Source organism: Bos taurus, chromosome 10 (assembly GCF_002263795.3).
Source record: "Bos taurus isolate L1 Dominette 01449 registration number 42190680 breed Hereford chromosome 10, ARS-UCD2.0, whole genome shotgun sequence".
Taxonomy (NCBI): Eukaryota; Metazoa; Chordata; class Mammalia; order Artiodactyla; family Bovidae; genus Bos; species Bos taurus.
Genome location: NC_037337.1, coordinates 51,453,920 through 51,477,277, shown reverse-complemented (window position 1 = coordinate 51,477,277; position 23,358 = coordinate 51,453,920). Strand labels below are relative to the sequence as shown.

The window sequence follows — 23,358 nt, the reverse complement described above, 5'->3', positions numbered from 1 at the left end:
TTCATGTCCAACTCTTTGCGACTCCGTGAACCACAGGACACCAGGCCTCCCTGTCCATCGCCACCTCCCGGAGTCCACCTAAACCCATGTCCATTGAGTCAGTGATGCCATCCAACCATCTTATCCTCTGTCGTCCCCTTTTCTTCCCGCCCTCAATCTTTCCCAGCATCAGGGTTAGTGCCAAGATGATAAAATTGAGTCTAAGCTGGTATTTAATGCTCCACAGGTATGATGTAACAATAATCTTTTTGTATAATTTTGTGTGAGCAGAAATGTTCAAGCCTAAATTTTAAAAGACCAGTGCAGAACTTCAGTCTTCCTGATTTAAAATCCTTACCAGAAGTTGCAATATAAACAAAATACTGTGTGTTTATGACAGATTTTTATATGACTGCAAATATATTTTTTAAATATATCTTATGTTTAAATTTAAAATTTCACCACATTAACAGTACGTTTAAGAAAAATTCTAAGAAGCAGTTGAACTATTGGCTTTAAAGAAGTAGTGATCCTTTTATCAGCACCCTTCCCTAATTTATATTTTATGTTAATTATCATAATATGAATTTAGGAACAAAATGGCAAAATACTCTTTCAAACTCTTTGTTTATAGATTTATTTATATCAGTTTTATTCTTTATGGAGATTATTAGTTATATTAATTTAGTGATTTTAATATTATATAATCTATTTTAAATGTAGAAGATATATATAGGTATAAACTTGAAATTATACTCCCCCTTGAAGAAAATTGGGTGATTGGCAACCAAGAATTTAACAAATAGCAGAAAAAATCAGTAGTAGTAAAACTGCAGTCCTACAGTGGCTCATATTCATTCATATTTTCCCACATTCATCATTGTTATGGCTTTAGGCAAAGTTTTAAAACACAGAAAGGAAAAAAATGTGAGGTGATTGTTTTCAAAGGTTCAACTTTAGGGAAGACTGAGAAAATAAGTGTTTCAGGGTATTACAATTGTTAGAAAAAACCCAAAAACTCTATGATAGTGCTATCCTGTTGTAAATTCCTCACTCATAAATTTAAAACATTTGATTAATTTCTGTTTTTAGTCTGTGTTGTCTCTTATGATAGAATTTTGTAAGTTAACTGGTAAAACTTTTCTTATGACCTAAATTTGTCCTTTCCAGATTTCAGAGAGTCCCTAATTGTAATATAAAAGGGTTTATTTCACGTTCAGCCATTCTACTATAAGCCCTCCAGTAGGCTATAGTCTATAGCCTATTTTATATCTTTAGTATGTAGCACAGTATCTGATTAACAGTATAGATCTAATAAAATTTTATCAGATTTTCTATATTGAATTTTATTTGTTCCATCAAATATACCCTCTATACTTCTGTCCATATTTAATATATTAAAATGTTTCAGTTCAGTTCAGTTCAGTTCAGCCGCTCAGTCGTGTCCGACTCTTTGTGACCCCATGAATCACAGCACACCAGGCCTCCTTGTCCATCACCAGCTCCTGGAGTTCACCCAGACTCACGTCCATCGAGTCAGCGATGCCATCCAGCCATCTCATCCTCTGTTGTCCCCTTCTCCTCCTGCCCCCAATCCCTCCCAGCATCAGAGTCTTTTCCAATGATGGCACCCCACTCCAGCACTCTTGCCTGGAAAATCCCATGGATGGAGGAGCCTGGTGGGCCGCAGCCCGTGGGGTCGCTAAGAGTCGTACAAGACTCAGCAACTTCACTTTCACTTTTCACTTTCCTGCATTGGAGAAGGAAATGGCAACCCACTCCAGTGTTCTTGCCTGGAGAATCCCAGGGACGGGGGAGCCTTGTGGGCTGCCGTCTATGGGGTCGCACAGAGTCGGAAATGACTGAAGCGACTTAGCAGCAGTAGCAGCAACTCTTCACATGAAGTGGCCAAAGTACTGGAGTTTCAGCCTTAGCATCTTTCCTTCCAAAGAAATCCCAGGGCTGATCTCCTTCAGAATGGACTGGTTGGATCTCCTTGCAGTCCAAGGGACCATCAAGAGTCTTCTCCAACACCACAGTTCAAAAGAAAAACATGTTTTAAAATAGTCTTCATTACACACTTACATGACCATGTTTAATGAGAAACCTGGTGTGGACAGAATGACTCTGATTTGACCAATAAGCCTTTGTGATTGAGCCTTTTTTTCACAGACTTCACCTCCCACCGTTTACACTGATACAGAATTATTACCCAAAGTCCATAGTTTACATTAGGGTTCACTCTTGGTGTTTATACATTCTTTGAAAGTGTCTCAGTCATGTCCGACTCTTTACATCCCCAGTGGACTATATAGTCCATGGAATTCTCCAGGCCAGAATACTGGAGTGGGTAGCTGTTCCGTTCTCCAGGGGATCTTCCCATACATTCTTTGGGTTTTGACAAATATATAATGACGTGTATCACCATTATAGTATCATACAGAATAGTTTCTCTGCCCTAAAAATCCTCAGTGCTTTGCCACTACATCCCTCCCTCTTCCACTGATCTTTTTACTGTCTCCATCGTTTTGACTTTTCCCATTGTTTTGTGTCATGTGGAATCATACAATACATTTCATATTGGCTTCTTTCACTTTGTAATGTACATTTAAATTTTTTCCATGTCTGTTCATGGCTTGATAGCTGATTTCTTTTTCTTTCTTTTGTTTAAATTGTGGTTAAAAAAACATAAAATTTACTCTCTTAACCATTTTTTTTCTCTTAACCATTAAGTGTAATGTTAACTGTATTTATATTCTTGTGTAACAGATCTCTAAAATAGTTTCATCTTGTAAAACTAAAATTCTGTAATAATTGAACAATTCCCCAGATCTCCCTCCAGCCCCTGACAACTACCATTTTACTTTCTATTTCCATAATTTTGACTACTCTAGATATCTCATCTAAGTGGAGTCACATAATATTTGTTCTTTTCAGTGGCTTATTTCACTCAGCCTAATGTCCTCAAGTTTCATCCATGTTGTAACATGTAATAAAATTTGCTTCTTTATTCCATTGTGTGTGTGTGTGTGTGTGTGTGTGTGTGTGTATATAAATAAAACATGTTTCCTTTATCCATTTTTCTGCCTAATGGACATTTGAGCTACATGCACCTCTTGGCTTTTGTGAATACTGCTGCAGTGAATATAGGTGTACACCTATCTCTTTAAGATGATGCTTTTGATTCTTTTAGGAATATACCTGGAAATAGGAGAGGCCTTTCTCTTTGACTAGAAACTTTTGTCTTTGAACTTCCTGGTCTAAACATAGATCCCTCTCCCCTCTCACTCTGTATATCTTTATCCTATCCAATTCTTCTTACTAATACTTAACTTTATATTATAATTTATGTATTTTTCTCTCAGTAGTAGACTGTTAGTTCCATGAGATTAAGAACTTTGTTTTATCCACTGTTTTATCTTTAGAACTCATATTTAATGCCTGTAACATAGTTCAGTGCAATCGCTCAGTCCTGTCCAACTCTTTGCAACCCACGGACTGCAGCATGCCAGGCTTCCCTGTCCATCACCAACTTCCGGAGCTTACTCAAACTCATGTCCATCCAGTTGGTGATACTATCCAACCATCTCCTCCTCTGTTGTCCTCTTCTCCTCCTGCCTTCAATCTTTCCCAGAATAGGGGCTTTTCAAATGAGTCAGCTCTTCACATCAGGGGACCAAAGTATTGGAGTTTCAGCTTCAGCATCAGTCCTTCCAATGAATATTCAGGACTGATTTCCTTTAGGATGGACAGGTTTGATCTCCTTGCAGTCCAAGGGACTCTCAAGAGTCTTCTCCAACACCACAGTTCAAATGCAAAAGCATCAATTCTTCAGCTCTCAACTTTTCTTTATAGTCCAACTCTCACATCCATACATGACTACTGGAAAAACCATAGCTTTGGCTACACAGACCTTTGTCGGCAAAGCAATGTCTCTGCTTTTTAATATGCTGTCTGGGTTGGTCGTAGCTTTTCTTCCAAGGAGCAAGCGTCTTTTAATTTCATGGCTGCAGTCACCATCTGCAGTGATTTTGAAGCCCAAGGAAATAAAGTCTCTCACTGTTGCCATTGTTTCCCATCTATTTGCCGTGAACTCATAATCTTAGTTTTTTGAATGTTGAGTTTTAAGCCAACTTTTTCCCTCTCCTCTTTCACTTTCGTCAAGAGGCTAGTTCTTCTTCACTTTCTGCCATGAGGGTGGTGTCATCTGCATATTTGAGGTTATTGATATTTCTCCTGGAAATCTTGATTCCAGCTTGTGCTTCATCCAGCCCTGCATTTCACATGATGTACTCTGCACGTGAGTTAAACAGGATGGCAATATACATCCTTGACGTATTCCTTTGCCAATTTGGAATCAATCTGTTATTCCATGTCCATGTCTAACTGTTTCTTCTTGACCTGCATACAGGTTTCTCAGGAGGCAGGTAAGGTGGTCTGGTATTCTCATCTCTCTAAGAAATTTTCACAGTTTGTTGTGATCCACAGTCAAAGGCTTTGGCATAGTCAAACCAGGAATCAAACCTGGGTCTCCCACACTGTGGGCAGACTCTTTACCATCTGAGCCACCAGGGAAGCCCCTTAAACATAGTAGGTACTTCATAATAAAAATGGAAAAGATGAATAAATTGGATAAAGTGGAAAATTTATAGTAAATGTGCCTGTATTTAAATATCTTTTTTTGTCGTTGTTTTTCTCATTTTTTTCTCTTCCCCTTTCTATTTTCAGAATATGAGTGATGCTATGGCAGTGTTGCACAAACTACAGACAGGCTTGGATGTAAATGTAAAATTCACTGGTGTTCGTGTGTTTGAATATACACCAGAATGCATAGTATTTGATCTTCTTGATATTCCTTTGTATCATGGATGGTTAGTGGACCCTCAGGTAAGTACAAAATCTTAAATTATATGAACACAAATATAGTAAAAATTTATTAATTTGGCAAAGGAATCTAGGTTTACATTTTCTGATATTTATATTTTTGTGTTTTTACATGGAATTAGCCACATTGTGAGGTTAAGAGCACAGTCCCCTAGACTGCTAAATCTGCTCAAGACTTCTGACTATAATTTCATGGAGTTAGAGGCCAGCTACAGAGCTGAGTGCACATCCTCAGCAACACCTGTTATTGTCTATGTTTTTGATTATAGCCATCCTAGTAGGTGTAAATTGTCTCTCACTTGTGGATTTGTTTGCATTTCTCTAATGATTAATGTTGTTGATTATCTTTCCATGTGCTTATTAGCCATTTGTATATCTTTAGAGAAATATCTGCAAGTCTCTTGGCCATTTTTAATTGGGCTGTCTGTCTTTTTGTTACTGGGTTCTAAGAGTTTTTTCTGTATTTATAATATATAAAGTATGTAAGTATAAAGTATATACTTTTAGTGCTTACATTTAGGAGTTTGATACATTTTGAGTTGATTTGTGTATGTGGTTTGGGGAAGGAATCCAACATTCTTTGGCATGTGGATGTTCAGTTGTCTCAGTCTCATTTGTTGAAAAGATTATTCTTCCCCACAGTGAATTGTCTTGGCACTCAGAATGATCTTTGTGAAATAAACCCTCCCCTTTATCCCTGCACCCTACTCCTTTCATCAGAAGCCTCCATTATAACTAGAATAAGATACAAAATCTTTTTTTTTTTTCAATTTTTATTAGAGTATAGTTGATTTACAGTCTTGTGTTAGTTTCAGGTTTACAGGGATGTGTAGTCAGTTATACGTATATCTGCTCCTTGTTAGATTCTTTTCCCATATAGGCCATTATAGAGTACTGAATAGAGTTCTTTATACTATACAGCAGGCCCTTATTACTAATTTATTTATATAAAGTAGTGTACATATGTCAGTCTCTCAGTCTCCCAATTTATCCCTCCTTCCCCTTCCAGCCCTGGTAATCATGAGTTTGTTTCCTACATCTGTGACTCTCTTTCTGTTTTGTAAATAAGTCAATTTGCACCATTTTTTTTTAGATTCCATGTATAAGTGATATCATATATCTTTCTCTATCTGACTTACTTCACTTAATATGGCAATCTCTGGGTTCATCCATGTTGCTGCAGATGGCATTATTTCATTCTTTATATAAGATATAAAATCTTTATTAGAATTTTTATGATACACTGCATAATCTAAACTCTGCCTCATGTCCAACTTCGCCTCTTATATAATTCTCTCACCTCTTTACTGGCCTCCAACAACACCAGCTGCCTTGCTATTTTTGAGATATACAGAGTCGTTTCTAGCTCAGGTTTTTGTACTAGCTGATTGCCCACTGTGGAACACTGTTTTCCTGCCCTAACACATTGTTCTCCCAGATCTTTCCATTTCTGGTCTCATTATCCAGGTCTTAGATCAAATATCATCTTGTTAGAGAGGCCTTCCCTTGTTGAAGTTAGTCACCCTCCTTTTCCCAAGTCATTATCTAGAACTGTTTATTTACTTGATTGACTGTCATCTCCCAGTAGAGTGTATGTTTTGTGAAGGCTAGGCTCTTATTGTTAAGAACAGTGCCTGGCACATAGTAGATTCTCAGTAAATATTAACTGATGAAACATTCATGCTTGTACTACCTACAGAGACAGAGAGATCATATAGCAAAGATTTGGTAGTGTTTCTTCATCCCTGTCCTTTGGTAAAGATAACTGGTATTTCTGAGCAGTGAAAGGCTTGCTGTAAGCAGACATCTGTTTATTTATTTTGGCACTCTGACTCTTGAGAACATCACTGAAAAGTCTAAACATGTCCAGCATCTGAATCCTCCAAGGTAAATCATGTCCTGGCAAATGGCAGTGCCAGGTAGCCTAGATTCTTGACAAAAATGAACTTAGGGCCTAAGGAACTTAATCAACTGGATTCAAATCATCCCTCTGACTGTATAGCTGCATATTGTCTGGCAAACAGTTGAATTCATATGCTTAAAGAAAAGTATACTCTAAAAAAAAAAAAAAAGAAAAGTATACTCTAATGTAGGATACAAATTGTTCATCAGATTTTTCTGGTCTGCACAAAGCTGTGCTTTTTATCTATTTTTACTTACTTGTTTCATGACTGAAGGATTCTAATGCTGAGAAAGAAAAAAGAACAAGGTAAAAGCTTAAAATCCATAGGCTTCTGTGAAATATCTCTTCGCACTGGCTGATTGTTTCTATTCTTTGAATATGTGTACTGCAAATAATTATCTTGCAATAAATGTGATTCTCTGGATGGTTCAGTTCAGTCGCTCAGCCGTGTCCGACTCTTTTTGACCGCATAAATTGAGCACGCCAGGCTTCCCTGTCCATCACCAGCTCCCGGAGTTTACCCAAACTCAACTGCATCGAGTTGGTGATGCCATCCAGCCTACTCGTCCTCTGTCGTCCCCTTCTCCTCCTGCCCCCAGTCCCTCCCAGCATCAGGGTCTTCTCCAATGAGTCAACTCTTTGCATGAGGTAGCCAAAGTACTGGAGTTTCAGCTTTAGCATCAGGCCTTCCAAAGAACATCCAGGACTGATCTCCTTTAGGATGGACTGGTTGGACCTCCTTGCAGTCCAAGGGACTCTCAAGAGTCTTCTCCAACACCACAGTTCAAAAGCATCAATTCTTCGGCATTCAGCTTTCTTCACAGTCCAATTCTCACATCCATACATGACCACTGAAAAACCATAGCCTTGACTAGATGGACCTTTGTTGGCAAAGTAATGTCTCTATTTTTTGGTTGGTCATAACCCTCCTTCCAAGGAGTAAGCGTCTTTTAATTTCATGGCTGTAATCACCATCTGCAGTGATTTTGAAGCCCCCCAAAACAAAGTCTTTCACTGTTTCCCCGTCTATTTCCCATGGAGTGTTGGGACCAGATGCCATGATCTTAGTTTTCTGAATGTTGAGCTTTAAGCCAACTTTTTCACTCTCCACTTTCACTTGCATCAAGAGGCTTTTTAGTTCCTCTTCACTTTCTGCCATAAGGGTGGTGTCATCTGCATATCTGAGGTTATTGATATTTCTCCTGGAAATCTTGATTCCAGCTTGTGTTTCCTCCAGCCCAGCATTTCTCATGATGTACTCTGCATATAAGTTAAATAAGCAGGGTGACAGTATACAGCCTTGATGTACTCCTTTTCCTATTTGGAACCAGTCTGTTGTTCCATGTCCAGTTCTAACTGGTGCTTCCTGTCAGGAGGTCAGGTGGTCTGGTATTCCCATCTCTTTCAGAATTTTCCACAGTTTCTTGTGATCCACACAGTCAAAGGCTTTGGCATAGTCAATAAAGCAGAAATAAATGTTTTTCTGGAACTCTCTGGCTTTTTCCATGATCCAGCGGATGTTGGCAATTTCATCTCTGGTGCCTCTGCCTTTTCTGAAAACAGCTTGAACGTCTGGAAGTTCACGGTTCACGTATTGCTGAAGCCTGGCTTGGAGAATTTTGAGCACTACTTTACTAGCGTGTGAGATGAGTGCAATTGTGCAGTAGTTTGAGCATTCTTTGGCATTGCCTTTCTTTGGGATTGGAATGAAAACTGACCTTTTCCAGTCCTGTGGCCACTGCTGAGTTTTCCAAATTTGCTGGCATATTGAGTGCATCACTTTCACAGCATCATCTTTCAGGATTTGAAATAGCTCAACTGAAATTCCGTCACCTCCACTAGCTTTGTTCGTGGTGATGCTTCCTAAGGCCCACTTGACTTCACATTCCAGGATGTCTGGCTCTAGGTGAGTGATCACACCATCATGATTATCTGGGTCATGAAGCTCTTTTTTCTACAGTTCTTCTGTGTATTCTTGCCACCTGTTCTTAATATCTTCTGCTTCTGTTAGGTCCATACCATTTCTGTCCTTTATCGATCCCATCTTTGCATGAAATTTTCCCTTGGTATATTTAATTTTCTTGAAGAGATCTCTAGTCTTTCCCATTCTGTTGTTTTCCTCTATTTCTTTGCATTGATCGCTGAGGAAGGCTTTCTTATCTCTCCTTGCTATTCTTTGGAACTCTGCATTCGAATGGAAATATCTTTCCTTTTCTCCTTTGCTTTTCGCTTCTCTTCTTTTCACAGCTATTTGCAAGGCCTCCTCAGACAGCCATTTTGCTTTTTTGCATTTCTTTTCCATGGGGATGGTCTTGATCCCTGTCTCCTGTACAATGTCATGAACCTTCGTCCATAGTTCATCAGGCACTCTGTCTATCAGATCTAGTCCCTTAAATCTATTTCTCACTTCCACTGTATAATCATAAGGGATTTGATTTAGGTCATACCTGACTGGTCTAGTGGTTTTCTCCATTTTCTTCAATTTCAGTCTGAATTTGGCAATAAGGAGTTCATGATCTGAGCCACAGTCAGCTCCTGGTCTTGTTTTTGTTGACTGTGTAGAGCTTCTCCATCTTTGGCTGCAAAGAATATAATCAGTCTGATTTTGGTGTTGACCATCTGGTGATGTCTATGTGTAGAGTCTTCTCTTGTGTTGTTGGAAGAGGGTGTTTGCTATGACCAGTGCATTCTCTTGGCAAAACTCTATTAGCCTTTGTTTGCCCTGCTTCATTCCGTACTCCAAGGCCAAATTTGCCTTTTACTCCAGGTGTTTCTTGACTTCCTACTTTTGCATTCCAGTCCCTTGTAATGAAAAGGACATCTTTTCTGGGTGTTAGTTCTAAAAGGTCTTGTAGGTCTTCATAGAACTGTGCAGCTTCTTCAGCGTTACTGGTTGGGGCATAGGCTTGGATCACTGTGATATTAATGGTTTGCCTTGGAAACGAAAAGAGATCATTCTGTTGTTTTTGAGATTGCGTCCAGGTACTGCATTTCAGACTCTTTTGTTGACCATGATGGCTACTCTATTTCTTCTAAGGGATTCCTGCCCACGGTAGTAGATATAATGGTCATCTGAGTTAAATTCACCCATTCCAGTCCATTTTAGTCCCCTGATTCCTAGAATGTCGATGTTCACTCTTGCTGTCTCCTGTTTGACCACTTGCAATTTGCCTTGGTTCATGGAGCTAACATTCTAGGTTCCTATGCAATATTGCTCTTTACAGCATCGGACCTTGCTTCTATCACCAGTCACAGCCACAGCTGGGTATTGTTTTTGCTTTGGCTCCATCCCTTCCTTCTTTCTGGAGTTATTTCTCCATTGATCTCCAGTAGCATATTGACACCTGCCAACCTGGGGAGTTTATCTTTCAGTGTCCTATCTTTCTGCCTTCTCATACTGTTCATGGGGTTCTCAAGGCAAGAATACTGAAGTGGTTTGCCATTCCCTTCTCCAGTGGACCACATTATGTCAGACCTCTCCACCATGACCTGACTGTCTTGGGTGGCCCCACATGGCATGGCTTAGTTTCATTGAGTTAGACAGGCTGTGGTCCGTGTGATCAGATTGGCTGGTTTTCTGTGATTATGGTTTCAGTGTCTGCCCTCTAATGCCCTCTCGCAACACCTAACCTCTTACTTGGGTTTTTCTTACCTTGGATGTGGGGTATCTCTTCACGGCTGCTCCAGCAAAGCGCAGCTGCCGCTCCTTACCTTGGACAAGGGGTATCTCCTCTCAGCCGCTGCCCCTGACCTTGGGCGTGGGGTAGCTTGTCTCAGTCGCTCCTGCGCAGTCGCAGCTTGGCGCTCTCGGTCACTGCCCCAGATGGACACTAATTCAGCCACTGAGAAGGTATTTCTCCATTACTGATAATTAATTCTTTAAATGCAACATTGGAAGCCAGATGATAGTGAAAATCATACATTCAGTGTGCTGAAAGAAGGCAAATGCTAGCCTATTTCCTGTTCCCAGAAAAATTATCTCTCAAGAATGGAGAGAAATAAAATCATTTTTAAGATTGGCTTCATCTTTTTAAAAAAAAAAATTATTTATTTATTTGTCTGTGCCAAGTCTTAGATGTGGGATCTTTAGTTGCATCATGCGAACTCTTAATTGCAGCACATGGGATCTAGTTCCCTGACCAGGGATCTAACCTGGGCTCCCTTGTGTTGAGTTGCATTCTTAGCCACTGAACCACCCGGGAAGTCCCTAAAGTCATTTTTAGATTAATTGAATTAAGATAGTTTCCTGCCAGTAGACCATTATTTATGGAAATTCTGAACAAGGATTTTGAAAAGAGAGAAAGTTATCCCAGATGGAAGAGTGAGTGGAGAGAAAATAACATGATAAATTAAAATCATTGTTGATTATATTAAATAATATCATCTTTTACAGTTTAAAAACATTAGCATATGCAAAAATAATAATATAAGCTGGGAGAAGGGTAAAGTTTTCTAAAGGCCTAGAATTAATTGATCAAGAAGAGAATATTAAGTTCTAAGTTTGATATGATAAGGGTCGATATTATAGTTCTTATAACTTCTCTGTCCAATATGGTAGCCAAATATGGCTAGTTAAATTTAATTAAATATTTACTTCCTAAGTTTCGCTAGACACACTTTAAATTGCTCAGTAGCCACCTGTGACTAGTGGATTTCTTACTGGGCAACAAAGATTTAGAATATTTCCATTATTACAGCATGTGCTGATGGATAATGCTCCTTTAGAGTAACCATGAAAAGAATAGAAAACATAGTACGTAACTTCTGGATTAGTAAAAGGGGGAAGTTAAATCCAAAAAGAAGAAAGGAGAGGTAAAGAAATGTAGAGCTGATGGGAAAGAGAGAACGGTAGATTTAATATATTCAAATATATGAATAATTGTAATATCAATAGGACTAAATGCTCTAGTTAAAAGTCAATGATTCTGAGGTCAGATTAAAATATATATATTTGCTGTTACAAGAGACATATATAAAATAGTCTGAAGTTACACAGAATAATTGCAAATAAAAAAGAGATAAAAGAGATGCCATACATTGCTAATCTAAAGAAAACTGATGTACCGATAGTAATATCAGAAAGAATAGACTTTTGAGTCAAAAAGTATTATTATTGACAGAATGTTTAATTTGCTAAGAAGATATAATCATTTCAAATGTGTATGTGTCTGGAGACACCTGGAAAATAAATACTCTGATTGACTATTCCTTGAACTCAGTGGGAATCGCCACAGAGAGTAAAGGTCAGTTTTTAACAATGGAAAACAGAATTTGTATGCAACTAATAACATAAGCTCCAAGTACATAAAGCAGAATTTAATAAGAAGAAATAAATTTGTCATACTGGAAGCTTTTACAATACTTTTTACTGTAATTGATAGAAGCAGAAAAGATAACCTAATAAACATATATTCTTTTCAAAGAATTAATGAACTTTTTATTTTTGACTAATTCTAGGTTTACAGGAAAGTTGAAAAGATAGTATTCAGAATTCCCATACATTCTTCACCCAATTTCTCCTACTCTTACATGACCATAATACATGTGTCAAAACGTAGAGATTTAATGTTGATACATTACTATTAACTATATTACAGTTCTCACATTTCACTAATTTTTTCACTAATTTTTTTTGTGTTCCAGAATCCAATCCAGGGTATTATATTGCATTTTAATCATTGTATCTTCATAGTCTCCCCTTGTCTATGCTGCTTTCTCAGCCTTTCCTTGTTTTCTATGAACCTGACTATCCATTCTTTTTATGTACTAATGAAATTTATAAAACTTGACCTAATGCTGTTATAAAGCCAAGTTTCAACAAATTTATAAGGATTTAAAATAAACAAAATGTAAAATAGTCTCTGACCACAATGTAATTAATCTAGAAATCAGTAGAGAAAATCAGTAGAGACTGTTTGAGTCAAAAACTCATAATGAAACAAAGTGTATTTTAAACTACACAGCAGCTAAATCTTTATCAACATTTGTGAGATTTAGCTAAAACAGTTTTTAAAGCCCTAAAAGTCATATATTAAGGAATAGTAAAAGACTGAAAATTAATGAGCTATATATCTATCTTAAGAGCAAAAGTATTAAAATAGAAAATATATAATAAAGAAGACTAGCAAAGCTAAAATTCTTCAAAACAGGCTTGAAGAAACACTTCAAAAAATGGATACCCAAATGACCAGTGAACATATGAACTAGTCATCAGGGAAATGCAAATTAAAATCAAAATACACACATCAGAATGACTAACATTTAGAAGTCTGACAATACTAAATGTTGGAGAAGATATGCAATATAGAGAATTTTCATTGCATGCTAATGATAATATAAACTGACTACCTCCTTTGGAAAGCAGTTGGGAGTTATCTAGTAAAGTTGAGGATAAGACTCGGGAATTTGACAAGGCAAATTTGCTAGAGAAAATCTAGATTTGTGAAACAGGATAAATGTACAAAGAACGTTCATAGCAGTGTTATTTGTCATCACCCCAAACTGAAAGCAACTTGAATATCCATCAAAAGATGAATGAATAACTGTTATATTCATACTATGGAATGCTATAGTACAACGAAAACAAAGAACAGCTTCTTATCACTATATACGATTACTTAGTATATTATATATTTGCTAAACCATCTATTTTATTCACTGCTTAGTCTTCAGTTTCTCTAATAGCACCTGGTACATAGTAGTACATAAAAGACATCCAAATGAGTTAATTGATAAAATACTAATTAATGTAGAGATTCTGCCTATGAAAAGTTGAAATCTTTGTATTGTTCATCACTAGTCTATAGAAGTACAACTGATTTTTATATATTGATCATGTATTATTCTAGGTGTATTTTTGTGGATTTCTTAGGATTGAAAATTCAGTACTTTGGAAAGACTTAATGAAGTTGAATACTAAAGATATTTGCTGTAATTAGTACAGATGTTCCAAAAAATAATGAAAATCTAAAGAGATTATACTCTCAAACTGCTTCTTAAGGGCCTAGGTTTTCATTTTAAATAAATTAAAACTGGAAGGCATATTCTTGTGTTGTTTATATAGAATCATAGCCAAAAGATCCACTTTCAAAGAAACAGCCTTATTTTGGCTCTGCGTCAGAAGGTTGACAAGTGAATACAGTTGTGTTTTAAGTTAACGTGAAATGTTTAAGATATGTATATAACATTTTCCACAGTTCTCTGCTTTAACTTATTCAATTAACTTATCTTCAGCCAACCATTAGTACACTTGCATGATTAAGAGGCTTTTACCACCCTTAAATTTTGCAGAAATAGAGGAAATAAATTATAGCCTAAAGAAGTTGTTCTCAAACTTTGCTATACAGCAAAGGAATGAAAACTTAGATACAGCAGTGGAATGAAAACTTAGATACTTGAAAAACAACTTGAGTCTCGTAATCTTTTAACTTTTTAAAACACTCTGTTTAAAAACCACTATTCTTACTGTTACTTGTGCAAGTCTGTCGGTTCTTGGTGATATTCAAGAAGATCATTTGGATATGGAAAGAAAATATTGCCCCTGTTATTTTTTATTTCATTGTATAAATTTATGTTAATATATTAATTAAGTACATGTAAATAACTTACAAATATATTTTAGGAATGGGAGTGAAATCAAAGTAAGTTGTTTAGACAGCAGAAATCTGTTTTTCTTCAATAGTCAGAGCAAAGTATAATGGAAGGAGAGTAGCAATGCCCAGTTTTATTGTTCTGTACTTTAAAACTTTGAATTTATTTTTCTGCTGTACCTTCACAGACAAAATAAGAATCATGAGGCAAATATTTTCCCTTAAGAATGTATATTAACTTTCCTTTAAGGAAGTAACATTAGTTATGTTTACTTGTATCTCCAGTATACTTTGCTAGGAACTAAGTAATAAAATGGGAAAGCCTTATTAACCCATAAATTAACATCTTTTAGATTTGCCTTGCTTTAAATACAAAACATTTGTTTTTTCAATTAAAAAAAATGAGATTTTCTTAATTCTCTTCCTGAAATAGATTACTTTTAAAATTTTAATCACTTAAATACATCTTTACAATCTTTAGAAATAAAGTTGTATATAATAATTCCATTTTATAATTTTTTGCATAATTGAAATATAGCTAAGCAGTATTTTTCATACTATGCTATAGTGAGCTATAAACAAATTTGAAAGCTGTTGGGTGTTGATTTTAGTGATGATTTTTTTTCATCAGTAATAGTTTTTAATTTAGTATTGTATTAGAATAAAACTCTCAAGAGTGATGTAAGTTTTTTTGTAACTGTTTTTATAATAACTTTATCATGATTAGTGAGACAGTCATTTGTTTTCTAGATTGATGACATTGTAAAAGCTGTTGGTAACTGCAGCTACAACCAGCTAGTGGAGAAGATCATCTCTTGTAAGCAGTCAGAAAATAGTGAGCTGGTTAGTGAAGGTGGGTGAGTGCTGCTAATACCTGATTTATTCTTGGCAGAATAACTTGTCTTATAATTTAATATCTTTTAAATGTCTTAAATACAACTTCTAAAAATAAAAGTGATGCTACCTGTGGGAATTAAAAGAAGTAATTATTTAAAAAAGAGAAGTAATTATTCATAAAGGTGCCAGTGAAAGGTTTTTTCTAGAACGCTTTTTACTTGCCTTGTAAAATCAGGCCTGGATTCTAATAAAAGTCTTTGGAATCACTTGGCTATCTTTGATATGGCCAATTACCAGGGGTTACTGATAATTGCTCTTTTAAAAAAGGGTTAATATTTGGGAGTACTGAGGGAACTTTATAATTCATCCTGAACACTTTAGTTGACTGAGTGAGATGTGTGTTATGGTACTCATGTTCATTTTGATAGAGCTCTGCCTTATATTTCAGTACAATATAGTATGTTAAAGTTCTGTTCTGGATCAGAGTACACTTTTGATCATCAGTTTTCCTAATTCTTAACTGAAAGTAAGTATTGTTAAATTCATCAATATAGAAATGATTTATTTTTTCTTTTTTAAAAACTGTGTTCCAGTCAGTGAAGGGAAGAGCAGATTTGAAACCAAAATGCTGTCAGGAACCATAGCATTTGGTATAATTTCCCCAACACCCACTTCAGTTTTTCATAAATATACACAAATACTAAGTCTCCTATTCTCGGGTTGAAGGATTAACAGAAGAAAGAGAAATAGTGAAAAGTAGGTGATAAGCTTCATCTTTCTGTCTCAGACACAGTTCTTTCACATGAAGTATAATAAAAATCTATTATAATCACTACATGTTAAAAAATTAAAGCCAAGTGACTACAAGAGTACCTAACAACATATGAAAGAAGATATGTAAGTGAATCTCAAACTATATTGGTTAATAAGAACCCAACTAATTATTGCTAAATTATCTAGGCATAAATATTCAGGGATATTGATGATTGATTTGTGTGACACCTCTTTCACTACAGCCTAAGGCAGCAAAGTTTAAATTTTAGGAGAGAGAGGAGCAAGAAAAGTTGTCACAAAAAATGTCTTCCCTTAGTTAACAAAATTCCACTCACTAGAAGATTCCATTCTTTATCCATGCTCTGTAAATATTCTTAGAAAGCAGGCTACAAAGAAATTATCTCTGTGGATTCCTACTTTCTCAGTAACTTTCAGTATGTTATTCAATAATAATTGAGAGAACAATTGGATCTAGAAAGTGTTAACAGATACAATGATAGCCAATAAGTGATATTTGGATGAATATATTTATGAGGTAAGAAACTATAGGAAACACTATTAATGGCATTTTCACCAAGTGAGGCTGCATTGTAACATGGGTACCACTTATTACACTTGCAGAATGAACAGCAACTGAAAAACAGTCCTTCATCACTAAAGTGGTTTTACAACTATTCAATATTATTATTTCTCTAGCATTGATTTCTGGGATATTGAAAAAGGTAGCTAATTTGTATAATATTGATAACTTGAGAAGAACATCTTGGTAAAAATAAAAAGGAATCTTCCTCTTTAGCAGTACAGAATTTCCAGGTAATATATACCAACCTGATTAATTCCTTGATATATAAATTTTGTAATGGTGAAATTGTGCTTATCAGATTTCCATTTCAAAGAAAAATTGTATATGGAATTCAGTACAATTAAAAAGCTCAACTAGTTTTTTGTTTATAAGAAATTACAAATATGTAGTCTGATTGAAATAAGTATTCAATCCCAATGGCTGCATGTATAAAGGCACTATAACATCAGTAATGAAATGAAAGACCACGATGGACCTTTTTACTTATTTAATGTAGCAGTTAGCTTTTTTCCATTTTCTTCACCATATTTTCTTGGGTATGTTATTCAGCTGAAGAAGTCTGCTTTCTTTTTCTATTTAGCCTTACAACTGTAACTTTCCTTCTGAATCATAAATTATCCCAAAATGTTTTATTATTTCTAATCCTGTATTAAAAATTATTGAACTTTGGCCTTAGATGGTAACTGCTTATTTTTTTTTAATTCAAAAGTTTCATTTCCATAAGATGCAGAATACAAGAAATGCTTTTACTATCATTCTTTTTTGATGAAAAAGAAATATTATTTAGTGATTGGTCAAATAGAATTAGACATTCTTTCAACTTCTTTTGGAAAATATTTGTTTTCTTCTGATGGCAGTATCTCATAAGTAAAAGTTCAGAACTTTTCGTGTACATAGAATATTTGTTATTTGCTGCCTCTTTTGGATGTTAATATTTTTTTGATTCAAGTTATAATGATGGGTTGTAGCATGGCAGCAAAAATCAGCAAGGAAAAAACTAACTCAGTACTAGCTGCCAAACTCCACAGAGTTTGTCATTAATTCCAGGTGCTCTCTCAGGAATAATTTCTTTAACAACTGTTTCTAGATTTAAAAAAAAAAAAAAAAAGCTTAAAGGAAATTTTTCTAGCATATTCACTTAGCCAAGTACCTATTGAGCCCTTATTATGTGCCATAAACACTGAAGGTTATAGTTTGAGTTCATATTATTTTTGATTAAATAATATTGATTTCCTTTTGTTTTTCTTTCTCTTTCGTTTTGAAAAAACTCCAACCCATGAAGTTGGAAGAGCACAATGAATATGTGCATATGTACATACATATATATGTTTCATCTAAATTCACAAATTACTAATATATTCAAGTTTTACTTTCTTTCTGTATTCACACACACACACAATTTCTTTCCTAAATCATGTAATAATTAATTGCAAATATTATAAAACTATCCATTAGCTCCCCAGTATTTGTCTTCTAAGAACAGAGAATGTTCCTCTGTAATCACAATACAGTTATCTCAGGAAATTTAGCATTGATACACTACCAGTATCTAACTTACTATTTATTTTCAAAATTCCCCAGTTATCCCAATAATGCCCCTTATAACTTTTAAGATTTTTCAATATAGGCTTCAATCAGGTATCATTTAATTATCATACCAACTTAGTCTCCTGTAATTTAGAACAGATCTCTATTTTTCTTTTTGGTCTTTTGTGGTATTTAATTTTCTTTATAATCCAGCCTAACTGTTTTATAAAATAGTCCTCAATTTTGATTCATTTGATTGTTTCCTCCTAAGTAGACTTGTGTTAAATATTTTCAGTGGGGTTACCACATAGGTGACATTGTGTCTTTCCTAGTGCCTCAAATCGAGTGGCACATCATGTCTGACTATCCCATTGTTGGTGATGTTCAAATTTAATTAAGGTGATATTTACCAGATTTTTTTATTGAAAAGATGCCCTTTGCCATTTGTAATTAATAAATAATCGCTGATATTATGCTTTGAAACTCCATAAGTTGTTTAGCTATGAAAAGTTAAAACTAGATTAAGCTTTTGAATATGTCACTGTTTATAAGTTGGTAGAAGAATTAGGAAACATTTATCTAAATCTAAATTAAGCTATGCTCTGTGGTTCAGGGAGAAATAAAGTTCAGTTTACATTTATAATGCAATAAATTTGCATTTATAATGCAGTAAATTTTTTAACTTAATACCAGTTAAGTTCCAGTCTTCACCTTGCCATAACTAGTTTTATGTCCTTAAGCAAATTGCTTCTCTCTAAATCCATGTCCTGATTGCTAGAAACAAATAGCTGAGAAAGACTATTCTAGGGTTAAATTTTGGAATTTCATATATGAAAGTAATGTTGTGCTATAGCTCCACTGAATTTTTGTATCTTTTTGAAACGGTTTTATAGAGAGGATGTTGTGTGAGTGTGGTAATGGAAGGGACATTTAGAAACATCTTTCTGAAAGAAGTGTTTAATTACATGGATATTCTAACAGCAATGGTACTTCTCAGAGATATATACTTTCATTATAAATGTTAGATAATAGTAAGTGCTTTAGAATATGACTAATACGTTTCACTCAGTAACTTAGTACTTAGCAAAGTAATGATAATAATTAAGGGGAATCTTATTTCTAAATGTATAAAACCCAAGAAGTTGCAGATGTGCTATAAGTTTCCTTTGGCTGTGGCTTTCTGTATAACTTTTTGCACTTCCCCTCCTACCTTACCAATTCCTTGGAATAGCATGGTATATTGATTACTTTTTACAACCGGTTTGTAGCTGGAAGTGCTATGGTTTGACGCTGAAAATGAGGGACGGGCCCTGTCAACTATAAATTGACACTTGCCTGTCAACTACAAATTGGCACTTGCTGAGAGCATTTGCCAGCAAGTGAAGAACAACAACAAGGGCATTTGCCATCTGTCTGTGCTGCTGCAGCTGCTGACCTTTGACACTCCCTGAAGGGAATTCATTGTGGAGAGTGAGGCACTCTGTGCTCCAGGAAACTGGTGTAACAGGCCTTTAGATAGTAAGATATTTTCAGGAATGATTTCATGATCCCAATCTTTGCATCTCCTCATATCTAGAAAAGCACTAAATCCCTTCATGGTGACATCAGCTCCTTGTGACTAGCAGAAAACCTTTTGTAAAATGAGTGCTTGATTGCATTGAACTCCCCCTTCACCAAAATATTATTACCTTCCTCCACTAGCTCTTTGGACCAGTCACTCAGAGCTATCTGAGGTGCTGTCTCTTGGGCTGCAGTCCTCATTTTGCCCCAAATAAAACTTAACTCAAAATTCTAAAAAGTAAATAAAAGTAAGGGATGATAAGGGAGTGGAATAAACCTATATTATACAGCTGCCTCTGGCCCTACCAAGTTTCTACCAACTTTTTTTTCAATTTTTTGTTGAGGTGTCAGTTTCTTAACACAGATTCATCTTTACTCCCAGTATCTGCACTTCCCTGCTCACTTATAAAACTTTTTAGAGCATTCTCTTCCCCTCCATTCCTTTTTAAAGAAAGGGAGCAAAGAAGAAAGGAAGAAAAAGAAGGAAAGAGAGAAATACAGGCTTTTAAAATATTTATACAATTGACTTTCATTATTACTGAAAGTTATGTCCTGTAAAGTTGCTGTGAACACTGAATTAGCCAATACCAAACCACTACTCTCAAACAAAACAGAAGATTAGGTAGCTGTGAGCTTCTGGTCACATTTTCATCAGCTTGTCAAGAGATAACCTTGTTTTTTTGTGTGTGTTTCTGTTTCGAGACACCTCTGTTGACTCATAAACATTAAACTCATAGCCAACAGCCTTGTAACTCTTGCCTGACCGAAGCTGTAAAAAATATGTATTGTCTTCATAAGGCACATCACAACCTTTGTGTGCTTAGGAACACTAACTTCAACATTATACTTGGGAACCATTTTACACATTAAAAATCACCCCAAAAAGCACAAAAATTTCACAAAATGTGAAAAGTGTGGCATTAAATAGAACATGAAAATGACACTTCTTCACAGTATGAGAGCTGAAACAAGAAGGCATAGTGTTGCTTATTTTGTCTTCAGTGGGGAATGTGCATATTGGGTAACTCAATTTTTTTGATATTTTGTACATACTTAGGGATGCAATAAGTATTTATTTTTGGAGTTATAAATTTTAGATAGACAAATTTGCAGATATGAACCCATGTGAATAATGAGGATCAACTGTACATACATATCTTTTAAATTAAACCCCAGAAAGCTTCTTTGTATTTCATTATGTTTGAAAAGAAAAGAGATTATTTCTATTTCTGATCTTAATATATCTATATAATGAGTGGCATATGTTGAAGAATAGGATAAAAATGTCATTGGTTACCCCACTGTTTTCTGTTAGGTTTTATGCCTACTTTTAGTTTTAAGGCAAGAATTGAACAGTTTGTGAATTGAAAATTATCTGAAATCTTTGTCAAAATCTTAAGCAACTCAGTTTCTTGAAGCTGCTTTTAATTTCTAAACACCTGTCCTTTGGGGAAGTGGTTGTTAACACACAACTTTTGCTCCTACCCACTTTTTAAATTGCTAACCCTTGCCTTCTCATTTGTTATATTGGGTTTTAATTTTATTGTGTCTCTTTCTTTTATTGAAATTCTTTGCAAAAGTAGGTGTGGTATAAGTAAATGCATTTATTAATAAAAAGAATTTCAGATAATTATTTCTTTAGCCTGGAAATGTCAGATACATCTTCCATAGCAGAATAAGAAAGAAGAATCTCCAGTTTGGCACCATCATGTTATAATAGAAAAGTCTTATTTTCATTGGCCTTTCTTCATACTTGGAACACAGTGTAAATAGAAAAACTTTTAAATTTTGAAATTATTCTTCCATTTAATATTATGCATTGGTTCCTAGGCTTTGTAGCTGAGCAGTTTCTAAATAACACAGCCACTCAACTGACATACCATGGATTATGTGAACTAACTTCAACGGTTCAGGAAGGAGAACTTTGTGTTTTCTTTCGGAATAATCATTTTAGCACCATGACCAAATACAAGGTATGATATAGAAATAGCTATTGTTATTCTGAACTAAAGGAGCTTGATTTAGAGGTGTCTTATGATCTGCTTCAAAATAAAAAAAAAAATTAGCATGATATTCTTTAACCATCAAATTACAAGGTAATTATTAATTCTTTAGAGTGGAAATCAGTTTTTTGTATTTATGTAGGTCTCAATTCCCTTTGCACAGATTATTGCATTAAAATGTATGTATTTTCTTTCTAAGGAAAAAGAAGATAAACCCTAGAGATAGAACTAGGATGACTGCTGATGATGGATATTTACATTTGAGATCTAAAGGACTTTAGAGGAAAGAATCAAGATTTGTTTGCATGATAGTGTTTTCTATTATTATAGTTATCAGTGTGACTTTAAATTCTTTTTATTGTGCCATTTATGGCTTTGCCAAAAAAAACTTACTGATTCATCCCTCTTGTTATCTCTTCAGCTGTTCCATTTTTAGAGCTGCCACTTAATTCAGGAGTTTATCAACTTATCTCTAGACTTCTGTGCAGAATATTGCTCTGATCATGTCAATAATATAGCAAAAATGTTCAGTAGAACACAGTTCCTAGAGGATAAAAATGCAAGATATTTTCTACTGTCCCGTTGTGCCAACACTTTGCTTCAGCCATAATGATCTGTCTACTCATTAATAACCCTTCATCCCCTTATACACTTTATGTTTTCCCATTTATGCACTTTTATTGCCATTTCTTACTCGTTAATCCCTTTGTTTACATTCTCACCCCTCTTTTCTTTAGAAGATTTATTGATTTTTTAAAGATTCAATACTTTGTTTATTTCTATTTTAGCTGTCCTGAGTCTTTGTTGCTGCACATGGGCCTTCTTTAGTTACAGCGAGCAGGGGCTACTCTCTGGTTGTGGTGCTCAGGCTTCTCATGGCAGTGCCTTCTCTTGCTGCTGAGCACAGGCTCCAGAGCGCCATCTCAGTAGTTGTGGTGCATGGGCTTAAGTTGCTCCACAGCATGTAGGATCTTCCCAAACCACGGATCAAATCCATGGCCCTGCATTTACAGGTTGATTCTTTACAACTGAACCACCAAGGAAGCCCCCATTCTCACCCGTTTTTGCCTATCCAGTTTTCACCTATTGTTTAAGAAGCATTTCAAATACTAACTCTTCAGTAAGCTACTTCTTTTCTCCTTAAACCAGTGGTTCTCAACCCAGATTGTATACTAGAACTGCCTAGCATACAGTTTTAAGGGAACTCTTAAAAAGTCCCAATGCCCGGATCCCAGCATGATCTCAATTAAATCAGAATCTGTAGAGGTGGGACTTGGTGCTGCAGCTGCTGCTAAGTCGCTTCAGTCATGTCCAACTCTGTGCGACCCCATAGATGGTTGAGTATTTTTAAAAATGCTTTCCAGGTGATTTTTTTTTTAAGTTTTAAAAGTTTATTTTTGGTTGTGCTGGGTCTTCATTGCTGCCCATGGGCTTTCTTTAGTTGTAGCGAGTGGTGGCTACTCTTCCTTGTGGTCATGGGCTTCTCATTGCAGTGGTTTCTCTTGTTGCAGACCATAAGCTCTAGGTGCTCAGGCTTCAGTAGTTGTAGTGCATGGGCTCAGTAGTTGTGGCATGCAGCCTCAGTAGTTGAGGCATGCAGGCTTATTGAAGTCAAGAATCTGACTTCATGTTTCCTTCAACACATTAATCAGTGAACTGTAAAAAGCAGTATAAAATAATTATTTGTTTGCTTATATAGGAATAGCTTGTATAGTCCTA

The 23,358-nt window shown here is 35.5% G+C and overlaps 1 protein-coding gene across 3 annotated transcripts in view; it reads left to right on the top strand.

The window, feature by feature from the left end:
- The window catches only part of MINDY2 (MINDY lysine 48 deubiquitinase 2), an 85,756-nt gene that overhangs the window by 31,609 nt on the left and 30,789 nt on the right, over positions 1-23,358 (top strand). For 2 of the 3 annotated variants that reach the window (XM_059890433.1, NM_001046275.2), the window contains exons 4-6: positions 4,708-4,866; positions 15,106-15,208; positions 21,467-21,609. In XM_059890433.1, coding sequence (XP_059746416.1) covers positions 4,708-4,866; positions 15,106-15,208; positions 21,467-21,609 — 405 coding nt within the window. The remainder of the gene's footprint in view (positions 1-4,707; positions 4,867-15,105; positions 15,209-21,466; positions 21,610-23,358) is intronic. The other variant, XM_005211674.5, reaches the window with a different exon arrangement.